The following is a 13355-nucleotide window of genomic DNA, read 5'->3' as shown; positions in this document are numbered from 1 at the left end:
AAAGGGAAAAGGTTGACAGCAACCTACAAAGCCTGTTTGGACAGAATGCTCATCATGAAAAGGGAATGGGGGATACCATATCTCACCCAAGGACGTTTCCTCCACCCAGGGGATACTCCCTCGCATATCCACCCACAGGGTCGCGATCCAAAAGCGATGGCCTTTCCCTGGCCACCTGAGCAGAGGATGTCAGTGAAAAAGAGGTGAGGACGCCCTCAGGGTCCTCACACACCCTAACTAGCACAACCAAGCAAGGAAGCTAGCTTAAAAAACCTTACTACCAAAAACCACATCATGGTCACAAAACATTGCGCCTGTGTGCTGGGGGTCTCATTAAAATGGATGCAAAGCTGCAAAATAATTCTTTCCATGCGCAACATTTCCTCATCCCATGTTTCATTCATTGTATGAGATCCATGTTTCTGCCTTGATGTCATTATTTCTGGTTTGTGACTCTTGTAACAAGCTCTACACATCCTTCAGGCCATGGTCTGAGTTGCATTGAAGCCTTCTCCTGTAATCATACCTGTGAATCTTTAAACAAACTCGCTGTTTTTCTTTTCATTTTGCACGTAGGGTTATGAGATCCACGTCACTCCTAGCGTGAAGCCTGAGCCAGAGTTCATGAAGGACATAATCCAGTGCAGTGGAGCCACGTTCCTGCCCAAGATGCCTCGCGAGTACAAGGTGAGCTGGTAGGAGTGCAACGCATGGGTCAATTTAAGGCAGGCAGAGTAAATGCAAAGGCAGGGATTGATGGAATCCCCATCGGCTCATTGGCAGAGTCAGTTCAACTCTGACCTATAATCCCACTATGCTAGGCCATAAAGACTGCATATGGAAACTAAGGCACAATAACCATATACTAAAACGACACGTCAGACATGAGGTTTGTTTTCCACAACAAGTCTGGTTTATTTCAAAGTATTCTCAGTCGGCCGACTGGGTCTCACCACCTCACGACGTGTGTTCCCAAACACTGTGAGATGCGACAGAGCGAACAGCGCTCAAGCAGCAATATATATACATTAGACAAAACCTTTGTTAAAGCAATTCGACCCACCCACATACATGTCATACAGGCTAGGGTTCAGTGATTGACAATTATGACACGTTATGACAAGTCTTCATTCAGCCTAAACATAGTTATTTTAGCCAAGGCAACAGAGACAGTTTTCTGTTATGGGGAATATGGAGCTCTAGCTCAGCAAGGATATCGTGTCCTTAGCAGGGAAACATTCCTTACTAAGTTATCTGTGTGTTTCGGCTCATGAGCTAAGGGTCAGATAGTTCTGAAGAAGAAAATACCACTCTCCGAGAAGGAGCACCGCTAAGAGAATATAATTCATGTTTAACTGCCTTTTACAACAGCGCTTGCAAGACAACATGGCACCTGGTCTACTGATTAGATGCGGTTTCTGCTTGACTTCAAGAATTCAGAGAAAGAGAAAAACCATGTATTTCTGCACAGTTTGACATTCCTGTCTGTTTTAGTGTTTCGGCGTTCAAGCCGTGGCCTCGCACGGTGTGTGGGTCTAAAGCATGGAATACATTTGCAAAGCGTTTTGTCAGAAAAGCAAATGGCCGACATTTTACAAAATGGACGCCCTTTGGTTACAATGACGATTCTTAGATTGCGATGTTTGTCACATGATGCGATTGGCTTCTGGCCAACATATTATACGTATCCTTCGACTATAGGGTTACTTTTCTGGTCTAACAACTAGGCTGTTTTGAACGTATGTTTGTTGCAGCATAGAGCATCATCAGTATATCTTTTTTCGAGGATGGATGGCCTATTGAAACATTCTAGCCTCTCTGACATCATAGCCTTGCAGGAAACCTGGGTGTTAGGTGATCTAGAGCTAGATGGATGTTGGACTATTCATAAACCTGCTACCAAGCTAACATTGGACCGCCCTAAAGGCAGCCTACTCCTTTCTTGTAGCAGTTTGCATAATCTGTCCACGCTGAACTGAAATATGGAGTCCGCTTTAGCAGGTTTATTAAGTACAGATATGTTAGACTGTACTATGTTTACTTGTTTAATGATCAATATCTATGACCCCCCCAACCCAAGCTCCCTACCTAATAACACCCTGGTGAAGAGGGTTCTAGACCTAATCACTCAGCACATGAGTAACCATCAGATCATGTTGGGTGATTTGAACTGTTACGGACCCTATCAACCTCCTAGCGCATGAAGGTATACAGGAAGGCAAATTAAAGCAGTCCAGGTGCAATAAACGCAGAAGAGATTGGGCGTCAATATTAGAACCTCTTGCTATGTGTATGTTGAATGGTCAGTGCCCTAGGTTATTCCGTGCAACTTCACTAGAGTTGGCAATAATAGCTCTACTATAGATTACATATTTTGCTCTGCATCGCTTTTCTCGAATGAAATGGACTTGTTTATTGCCCCCAGAGATGAAAGCGACTACTTCCCATTTATAGCAAGAATTGAACTTGACTTACTGTCAAGTTCAACAACTAATAACACCTTTGGGTAAACTAAGAGTTAGTGCAAGAGATCGCTTAAAATGGACACAGCAGAATCACACATTATTGAATGACAGAATTCAAGAGCTAAGAAGTACGCCGTCTCATCGTAACTGGTCAACCTTCGAAAATTGGCAGTCGGATAATCTGGTTCCCGGGATGGATGTATGTATGTATGTATTGACCTTCCGGAGAGTATGGACTCTTTAACTCCATGATATTATTATCCTCTATGTTGAGAACATCTACAATATCATAGAAACCATGATTCCAGAGGTAGGAACACAGTTATTCGAAATGGTATACATAAAAACACATACAGGCGCGAAACAAGGAATTTAATGCCGCCTCAAGAATCTTTACTAGAGTACTACTAATAGAATTGGAGAAGTGGGCAAAGGATTCTAAGTTTATCCCAAAGTTCCAAACTGGCTTTCAGAAGGGAAATGGAACTATGGCAAACATTCTCACCTTGGTTAACACCATACAATATACTTGATTATTAAGAGAACAGAAGATCTTTGTGGTGTTTGTAGATTGTAAGGCTGCTTTTGATGCGGTCCAAAGGGGGATTCTAAGGGGAAAGTTAGTCAAATGGGGTATGACCCGGGGACTGCTGAAAATGATAATGTGCTTATAGAACAACAAAAAGGTTAGATATAATCAAGTAGGTGATACCACTAATAGTATTATGACAAATACGGTCTCAAACAAGGATATATTCTGTCACCCATATAATTCAATCTTTATATGGCTGAAATGACAAAGAATATCCATTCAGACGAGGCGATGCCGGTACGTTTAGGTTATGAGCGCTTGCAGTGGCTTGGTTATGCTGACGATTTTGTTCTTCTAGGTAATATGGCTAAGGCCTACAAGGCTCTTTAAACAAGCTTAATGATTACACCCAGAGAAAAATGGCATTACTATTAATGTCTCCAAAACAAGTCGATTAAATTTAACCGACAGATAACTAAATGGGATAATCCCCTGAAATTAAAACTCAGTGAAAATATATTCAAAATAGTTACTTCCTATGTATATCTTGGTGTTACTCTCGATATGAAACTAAACTGGAATGCAGTAGGAAAAAATCTGTGGGGAACCTTTTTAATGGACACTTTTAACAGAGGACCTCAGCGCCCTTGGTATAGATAGTGATTGTCGCATGGATTGTGCAACAACGGAGAAAAATATGGTTCCTCTACTCCGTTTTAAAAGCTAAAAATGAAGAAGGTAGTTGCACTTATTCCTACATGCGCCAGTTTTAGTTAAATGAAAAAAAGAAGAGACTCCACTCAATTGGAATGTAGTAATTGTGAATTTGTATTATTTAGAACGAGTGCCCTTTGTGAGAACACGTGTTTCAACGGTCTGCGCCGTCTTTCTCAAATCAGGGCCAATGGTATTGGTTGTAAATATTGAACGTGGCTTGTCAGTATAGCAAAAATGTAAATTCGCGGGTTATATCCCAGCATGCAGGCCAGACTACTTAATATGCCATTTCACGGCTTGCGGTTGTTCGGCAGCAAGGCGGACAAAAGTTTAGAAAACTGCAGAGCTCAAAAGCAGCGGCTAAGTCTCTTAGCACCTCTATATGACAACCTCAACAACACTCCTACTCAGGGTCATCTTCCTGGAGGGGTTGTCTCTTTCGATTCTGCTCCTCATTTGGGAGAGGGAAGAGACAGTCAAGTCAAAGAGGACAGCAAAAAAAATGTCCTTGTGGTGGAAAAGGAAAGAGTGCTAGATCAGCCCCAGCAGCGGCAACTGTCCCCTCAGCCGCTTCTGCGACCGCTGCAAAGCCACTCTGAGGTCTTAACCCACAAGACCCCGGTGGGAGGCATGATCTCTCAGCATCTGAACAAATGGCGGGGGTTACTTCAGATGCTTCGGCACTGGAAACAGTAGCCCAAGGTTACTGCCTCCGTTTTCAGAAAAGACCTCAGTATCATCCACCGGGATAGGATACAACTCTGTCAAAAGTCCAGATCTGCTCCTGTTGCAGGAAATGTTAACCCCGCTAGAGAAAGGTGAAAAAGAACCATGTATCTGTAGCAGAGAGGAACAAGGGTTGGTATTCCCATACTTTCTCATACCAAAAAAGGACCTAGGATTGAGACCCATCTTGGATTTAAGAAAAGTTCCTCAGGAAGGACAAGTTCAAGGTGGTCACACTTTCTCAGATCCTTCAGGGTCTCCAACCCCAAGATTGGTTGGTATCATTGGACCTTCAGGATGCTAACTTTCATGTTCCAATCCATCTCAAGCACAGGAAGCACCTGAGGTTTGCGAATGGCAATTCTCACTATCAGTTTCGCGTTCTGCCATTCGGGTTGACCTCCGCCCAGAGGGTTTTCACCAAGCTGATGGCGGTAGTGGCAACAAGTCTCAGGAGAGGGGGGATTCATGTCTACCCTTACCTGGACGATTGGTTAATCGGGGCACAGTCCCCCGAAGAAGCCCAAGAAAATCTGAACAGGACCTGCCACTTCTTACACGGACTGGGCTTCTTCCTCAATTACAAGAAGTTGAATATGATACCATGCCAAAGATTCCCAATTTATCGGAGCAGTGCTTGATACTTCCTCGGGCAAAGCCTCGCCTCCCGAGGTGAGAGCTCACCACATTCTGCAGATGGTAACAAGTTCCAGAATGCCCAGCATCTGCCGGCCTTTGATTTACTAAGGTTGCTCATTCTCATGGCATCCTGCATATTTCTGGTGCCAGAGGCCAGATTGAGAATGAGATTCCTACAACCTACAATGAGCCCTCAGGACTCAATGGTCCCAATTTTCGGGAATATGTCAGATCTTTTGCAAGTACTGGCCAAAGTGGCGCAAGATCTTCTGTGGTGGGCTTGCAAGAACAATATCCACAAGGGAGAATCTTTTTTCCAACCATGGCCAGAGATAACAGTAGTGGCGGATGCCTTACTCACAGGATGGGGAGCCCACACCAACGATCTGACAATCTGTGGTAGTTGGTCTCCATCAGAGTCCAAACTACACATCAACCTTTTGGAGCTCAGGGCAATCTAACTAGCGCTGAAGGCCTTTCTGCCCTCTGTACGGGGAAATAATGTCCTCCTGATGACAGACAACACAGTGGCCATGTACTACCTCAATTAGAGGGAGTGTAGGGTCACTACCACTGTGCAGAGAGGCAATGCAGCCTGTGAATTTCCACTTCTATACCCGTTTCTTCCAGTCTCCGTGATTCGTCACGTAATCAGGAGGTTGAGAAAGTTAAGGAAAACCATGATCCTAATTGCCCCGGATTGGGCCAGGAGAACTTGGTACCTGGACCTTCTGGACATGTCCAACTGCCCTCCAATACGTTTCCACAAAGAGAGGATCTTCTCTCGCAAGAGGAAGGTTGGGTTCTCCATCCAGAGGTCAGGACACTCAGCCTTCATGCATGGTTTCTGAGAGGCTGAGATTTAAGGATTGGGACCTCCCGGATGACGTACTGAAGATTTTGCTTTCAGCCAGAAGGCCAGCAACAAAATCCTTGTACAACAAAATCCTTGTACCGGTGTCGTTGGAACAAGTTCAGTAACTAGTGCAGGGATAAGCATGTGGATCCATTCCTATGTAATACTCCTATGGTACTCTTTCCTTTTACACTTGGCCAATTTGGGGCTCCATTTTGGCACAATTAAAGGATACTTGGCAGCGCTATCTATTTTTAAGCGCTTGTCAGAAGTAGTGTCTTACTTCAAAATGCCCTTGATTATTCCGTTCCTGAAAGGGCTCACAAATGTGTACCCTCCAACCCCTTTTCAGGTATCCGTCTGGGATTTAAATTTAGTTTTAAAATTCCTTACATGTGTACCATTTGAGCCTTTGCACTCTTGCCCGCTAAGGCTCCTTACTTTAAAGACAATACTTCTAGTGGCAATTACATCAGCCCGCAGGTTGAGTGAATTGCAGGCGCTCTCTTTTAAGCCTCCTCACACCATTTTTCATAAGAACAAGGTTACTCTTAAAGTCAAACCCTCTTTTTTTCCAAAAATAGTATGACTTTCACCTGTCACAAAAAATAACTTTACCTTCCTTTTTATCCTCCTCCTCGTGCAAGTAAGGAGGAAGAAAGGCTGCACAGACTGGACCCTAAAAGGGCTCTCAGTTTGTATATCTCCAGATTGGCTACATTTCGACACAGTGATCAACCTTTTGTTGGATATACTGGACACAAATAGGGTTTACCAGTAACAAAACAAACTTTGTCCAGATAGATAATTTTGATAATTACTGAATGTTCTAGGTTGGATGGAAAAGATCCTCCAGATGGGCTAAGGGCTCATTCAGCCAGGGGCATGGCAACTTCAACGGCTCTTCAGTGGGGTGTCCCAGTGCAAGACATTTGTGCAGCGGCCACCTGGTCCTCTATGCACACCTTTGTGAAGCACTATTCTCTAGATTCAACATCAACACAAGGGGATCTCTTTGCTATAGCTGTCCTTCATACAATACATTATTAATACTTTCTGGTACTCCCTCCTCCAAATTCATACTGCTTTGGGAGTCTATCTAAGATGAGCAATATGTGGGAGGACACAATCCATTTGAAGAACAAGTTACTTACCAACTGTAACATTCTTTCGAATGGATGTTCCTCCCACTTATTCCTCATCGACCCTCCCTTCCTACCCCGCCGTACAGTTTACGTATTTTACACTCAAATGTTCCTTGAGACCTTACGGTCTAAGGGGGTATGCCTTATCAACTCATTGAAAATATATGAAAAAACAGAACTGAAGCCAACGGGCGCGGCTCGAGCCTTTTAAACTGCGGATGACGTCGAAACTCGACGGCAGCCTTCGAGGGACATCGATGACGTCACGCAACCTCGAGCAGAGCGTCCTCCGGTGGAGAACATTTTTTTCCGAAGCAGCAAAGCTGAGAGATACAATTATCTAAAATGAGGAATATGTGGGAGGAAGATCCAATCGAAAGAAAGTTACAGTTGGTAAGTAACTTGTTATTCTCCTCTAAACCAATCGCTGTCCACTGGGCCATTTTGCGCACATCCAATGACAGTCCTCTCCCTAAGCCCCGCCTCTGGCAGCCATCTTCAGATTTTTACCGCACGCTTCAGTGTTGGGAGTCCTCGAGTTGCTCTCCGAGCTATTTTGTACTTTAGTCCATGTTTTTTCGTGGGAAAGTTCTATTTTTGTTTCATCGGAGCCGGTGGGCTCCTATCTCCATCGGCTGACAACAACGATCTGTTGGGTGTTAAGTTGCGCGCCCCTCAAGAGCAGTTATTCGTCAAAGTTTCTGGAAGGCCGTCTTGGGCCTACTTCGCGTCTTCTGACCATGACTGAGGCGAAAAGGGAGGGAAGGACCCTCTTCAGGACCTGCACCCGATGCAGGCTACAGAACGTCTTCGTGGAGGACAAACATCTACAGTGTCTTTACTGCCTTCACCCGGACCACAACGAGGATGGGTGCGAGATATGCCTGGGCTTCTCAAAGAAGACAAAGAAAGACGGACACAGCAGGCTTGCGGCATGGCTCAATTTGAGCAAGGCCTCTGACCCATGCTCCGAACGGTACAACATCCTTTCATTGCCGGATTTTTCAAAGCCTGCCACTTCAACGTGCACTAATATTAATAAAACATTTTAGGGGTGGGTGGGAAAGGGCAGGTAAGAGTTTGGGGGGGGTTAGGGAATAGGTAAAGCCCCCCTCCCCCCCATTTTTATTTGATGAACATTTCCATGTTGAAATGCCAGACTTTGAAAATTCCTGTGATGAAATGACATGGAACCGCTCTGAGCAGGTTCATGCGTCGGCCAGGACTGGCCGGTCCGAAGAGCTGTCTCTCTCTGGGAAGAGGCCAAAGTCCTTGAGATCGCCCCCTCCGTGTGTTTCCAAGATAAGGCCAAGAGCCGCAAGTCCGATTCCAATGGGTTCGCCGCTGATGCGGGTCCCAGGTTGGATAGGCCACGATCGATGTCCGCCTCCATAGCCAGCCTGTCATCAAGCTCCTCATCAAAGAAGTCGTCCACCCCGGCCAAGTTACGGGACAAATCAGAAAAGCCAAGGCCGAAGGAAGAGAAGAAGGATGCGCAGCCCAAGCTGGCTCAAACGGTGCAGCCAAAGTCCTTGTCGACATCTTCTCTGACAACCACGCCAACAGTAGTTGCTGATCCAACGTGGGTGGCTCCTACGGTGCAGAAGATATCCCTGCATCCAAGGCGCGACATGGCACCCGAGAAGGCTGCAAGGACCACTGGGGGGTGAAAGACAGCGGTCCAGATCCCGGTTCAAAACCCTCAGGGAGGAAAGGGGGAGGGGGCGAGGAGGCCCAAAAACAGCCCTCCAAAGTTTGCATTCAACCATTGGACATCTCATCCCCGGACGACGACCAAGAGTGCGTCCAGACGGTCCACAAGGACAGTGACACAGGGCCTAGCACTCCATCGTTCCCTCCACAGCCAAGGGACATATCCATGGACTTCCTGTCGACTCTCCACACCTTAGTGACGGAGATCCAGCAGTTTGTTACTGGCATCTATGGTGCCGCAGGCCCTTGATCAGCCATCGCGTAAGAGGAGAAAGCATCATCTGAAGCCTCCACATCAGCCTCCACTATGTAGTGCCCCAACTCCACCAGCAGACCCGGATACAGACACTGGTACGGAGACGGTCACAGAAACCGACGAAGATGAGGACTTTGTCCCGGCAGAGAATGAATTGTTGCACCTGGACGCCCCTCAAAGTCTCTCCACCAGACAAGGTGTGCTCATTCCACTCGATAATCTCCAGGGCCTCAGAGCTGTTCCAGCTGGTGACCGTGGAAACCAAGAAAGAGGGCTTCCTGTATCCGCGACGAGCGTCCAAGAGGAAGACTATCATGGTGGTACCCTATTTGCACATTTGGGAGAAAGGCCTAGCCCTCATGAAGAACCCATGCACGGCTCCAACCAAACGAGACTGGTTGGAGAAGAAATGCAGGGTGCCGGACTCCGCGCCTAACTGCTTAAGGTCACCACCGTCGCTGGACTCTGTAATGTCGGCTGCCGCAAGGAAACATTTGACTAACACGGCTTCATCGGTTCCCTCAGACAAAGAGGGGAAGATGATGGACGCCATGGGGAAGAGTCATATACACAGCGGCATCCACGATCAAGGCAGCTGATCCTCTGGCTATCTCGGCCAGATACGACTGGGAGCTTTGGTACAAGCTGGGCCCGATCCTGGAATTCTTCCCCGATGACGAGGAACTGGGAGCTCTTGGCCTCTTTTAGGAAGGGTGGCGTCGAACCATGCTATTACGGTGGCAGTGGATATCCCCAACATGGGTTTCCGGCAGATGGGAAATGGGGTCTGCCTTCGTTGGCAGGGATGGTTGAAGACCACGAACTTCCAACATGCTCTTCGATGGCGATAATCTGTTTGGGAAGGTGGTCGACCAATCCTTCAAGCCATAAAGACGGATAGAGACTGCACGTTCCCTTGGCACTGTACAGCAGCATCGCTCGTCTTTTCACTCCTCCAGGAGAAAATCGAGCAGATCATCCAAGGCAACCTCCCCGATCCTTCACGCAGGAAGCCTACAGGGGTCGCTCCACAGGGCAGGGTGCCCAAGCAAGCCTGAACCAGCCAAGATGTTGGGCCCCCACTCATGCACCCCGGTGGGAGGTCGGCTGACGAGGTTCGTCAGCAAGTTGAAGAAGATCACCATCACCAGATGGGTGCTGGATGCTCTCGCCCAGGGACACACCTTGGGGTTCCAAAGCAGGTGCCCTCGTATTCCACTGGTACCCCGTCAGGAGCAGCACATTACTCAGCTCCTGGAAGAAGCGCGAGCCATTTCGTTTCCCAATGCCTCTGAGGCTCCGGAGTCTATTCCAGATACTTTCTGGTCAGAAAGAAGACAGCGGGTTGGAGACCCATCCTGGACCTGCGCCCTCTGAATAAGTACCTGAAGTCTCAAAAATTCAGGATGGTCACGTTGCAGCATCTGCTCGGTCAACTGGAGAAAGGGGATTTTTTGATGTTGTTGGACCTACAGGATGCGTACTTCCATGTCCCCATCCACAGGAAACATCAAAGGTTCCTATGGTTTGTGGTGCAAGGCCAACACTACCAGTTCAAGGCCCTACCATTCGGGCCCAAGAGTGTTTCTAAAATGCCTGTCCCCTGCGGCGGCCCATCTACATTTGCAGGGCATACATGTACCTGGGCGATTGGCTGATACGTGCCTGCTCTCAGGAACTGGCCGAGCACACGAAGGAGACCGTCTGACTACTGACAGAGCTGGGATTCTCCGTAAACTATCTGAAGTCCCGCTTAACACCATTGCAGAACACGCGGTTCCTCTGCGCCAGACTCCACACAGTGGCTTGCCTGGCATCACTCTCGGAGGAGAGGCTAGCAGCCATTCAAGCGAAGGTGCAGCGACTGTCATCAGCAAAGACTCCCATGGTTCGGGCCATCAAGTTGTTGCTGGGCATGATGACCTGCATTTCCCTTGTCTGTCTCTGCAGGTTGCAGATGCAACCCCTACAGGAATTCTTGGATGCATGTTTGCGGCAAGATCCCTCTCAACGAGGAATTCCGGCGGGCGATAGAGTGGTGGGGGGTGCGCTCCCACATCACCCAGGGGACGGGATTTCAGTGCAAGATGATACTCATCCCCCCAGCGTGGTCGAGGCACATTTGGTATCCGGACCTACTCAGTCTGTCAGCGTCACCTCCAGTCAAGTTGCCGGTACATCCGGATCTGCTCACCAGAGAGGGAGGTACAACCCTTCATCACGACCCAGTATTCCTGAACCTGTAGGCATGGCTCCTACAGCCTTGTTTGGAGGTTATGAGCTGCCAGCAGACTGCAGATAGGTCCTCTCCAAAGGCGGCGTGTTGTCGACACGAACGTGCTACGGCCATAAGTGGAAGCATTTTTTTACATGGTGCCGGTCGCAGAAGATTACCCCTCTAGGGGGCAATGGCCCCACAGATTCTTCCATACTTGCTTTCCTTGGCAAAAGCTGATCTGGCTCACGCGTCCAACAAGGTACACCTGGCAGCCATCTCGCGCTACACCAGATCCCCAGGAAGATCCTTGTTGTGGCCCCACAAACTGGAGTTTCTCAAGGGGCTTTTTCGATCTTTCCCACTGGTGAAAGCACCTGCCCTGGCATGGGAACTCAACGTAATCCTGACCAGACTTATGGTGGCACTGTTCGAACCTATGCAGCAAGTACCACTCCAGTTTGTCTCGTGGAAAATGGCGTTCCTCGTGGCCATCACCTCAGCCAGGCGAGTGGGTGAGATCCAGGCTCTGTCCTGCAAGCAGCCGTATCTGACTTTACACAAATCTAGGGTGGTGCTGTGTGTGCGCCCCTTTTTCATGCCAAAGGTTTAGTCCGAATTCCACTTCAACAAGCCTTTGGTGTTTCCTGTTTTCTTCCCGAAACCTTTGTCGCCGGTGGAGAGGACCCTGCATTTGCTGGATATTTCTCATGCCTTGAAGTTCTACGTGGCATGCACCAAGACTTCTCCAGCATGGGGTCTGGCATGGATTCACATGCTCATGAATATTCCCCGTCGTCAGGCTGGGAATCCTCGGTAAAGAAAAAACCAGTATCAGTTTCGTTTCTGATCTGTCTTTCGTAGTAATAACCAATCACTGGTCTCTGCGTCATACTGACCACAGCCAATGACTGCCCTCTACCTAAGCACCGCCTCTGGCAGCCATCTTCAGATTTTTACCGCACGTTCATGTGTTGGGATCCTCGTGCTATTGCTCTCGAGCGTTAGTGCTATTTTTTTCGCTTTTTCACAAAAAAACTTCGATTCTTTCGGTCAAAAGAGCCTCAAGCTCCACCGATCCTACATCCGATCAACGGGGACCCGTGTCGGATTCGTCTGTGCCCCTCAAGGGTGAAGATTCGTCGAGCTACACTTCGGAGGACTTCCAGAAGCTTCTCAGGCCCGGTCTCGGAGATGGCCCAGGAGAAGGGAAGCTCGACGCCCGGAAAGCTGTTCAGGGTTTGCCCTGGATGCCAGCTGCAGAACGTCTTTAAGGAGGACGAACACTCTTTCTGCCTTTACTGCCTTCATGAGGACAAAACGCACGTGGAGAAGGACTGTGCGTTTTGCTGCAACATGTCGGAACGGACCATGAAGGACCGTCATCAACGTCTCGCCAACTGGCTGGAGGGTAAGAGCCCGTCTGGCGAGAAGAAGAAGAAATCCGAGCGGTCTTCTAAGACCTTTGAGGGCGCCCCGGCGACGGGGGCCCAACATAAGGCCAAGCACCGCGAGTCCGCTGGCACCGGGAGCGCCGAACGGTCGGGCTCTACGGGCGCCAGGCAGGGCGCACCCTCCCCGGCACCATCAACCACGAGCCAACGCTCTGGGTCGGGTAAGAGGAAGGCCGAGCACCCGGCGAAGCTCCTGGAGAGGCCCCGGTCGAGCTCTAAGGCAGAGGAGGAGCGTGGCAGTGCCCCCTCCCTCAAGGATAAGGCGGTGAGCGCACCTAAGGTGGTGAAGGCCTTGATCCATCCGACCAAGCCCTCTATCGAAACGGTCGCGGCGGCCCTGGCCCAGCCTGTGGAGGCTGCACCAGTGGTGGCGACCTCGGGGCCCAGAATCTCCCTGCCTCCTCGGAGGGAGTCTTCTTTTGTGCCCATCGATAGGACCCCCGTGAAACCCTCCGTGGGGAAGAAGGGGGGGCAGGGCGTCGTCGTAGATTCGGCCTCAACCTCAGAAGAGGAGCTGATCGAGGTCTTAAGCCACGGCCTAGGCGTGGAACAAGACCAGCCCGTCGGAATGGGCCCCGACGCAGGTGACGACGATGACATCGTCGAGGATACCGACGGGGCCCCTGCTCGCCCGTCG

At 48.8% G+C, this 13355-nt stretch overlaps 1 protein-coding gene across 3 annotated transcripts in view; it reads left to right on the top strand.

The window, feature by feature from the left end:
• The window catches only part of MDC1 (mediator of DNA damage checkpoint 1), a 323363-nt gene that overhangs the window by 303868 nt on the left and 6140 nt on the right, over nt 1–13355 (top strand). For all 3 annotated transcript variants that reach the window (XM_069635188.1, XM_069635189.1, XM_069635187.1), the window contains one exon: nt 577–687. In XM_069635188.1, coding sequence (XP_069491289.1) covers nt 577–687 — 111 coding nt within the window. The remainder of the gene's footprint in view (nt 1–576; nt 688–13355) is intronic.

Source organism: Ambystoma mexicanum, chromosome 13 (genome assembly GCF_040938575.1).
Source record: "Ambystoma mexicanum isolate Mex_15411 chromosome 13, UKY_AmexF1_1, whole genome shotgun sequence".
Classification (NCBI taxonomy): domain Eukaryota; kingdom Metazoa; phylum Chordata; class Amphibia; order Caudata; family Ambystomatidae; genus Ambystoma; species Ambystoma mexicanum.
Note: the sequence above shows the minus strand (reverse complement) of the source record. Positions and strands in the feature narration are given on the sequence as shown.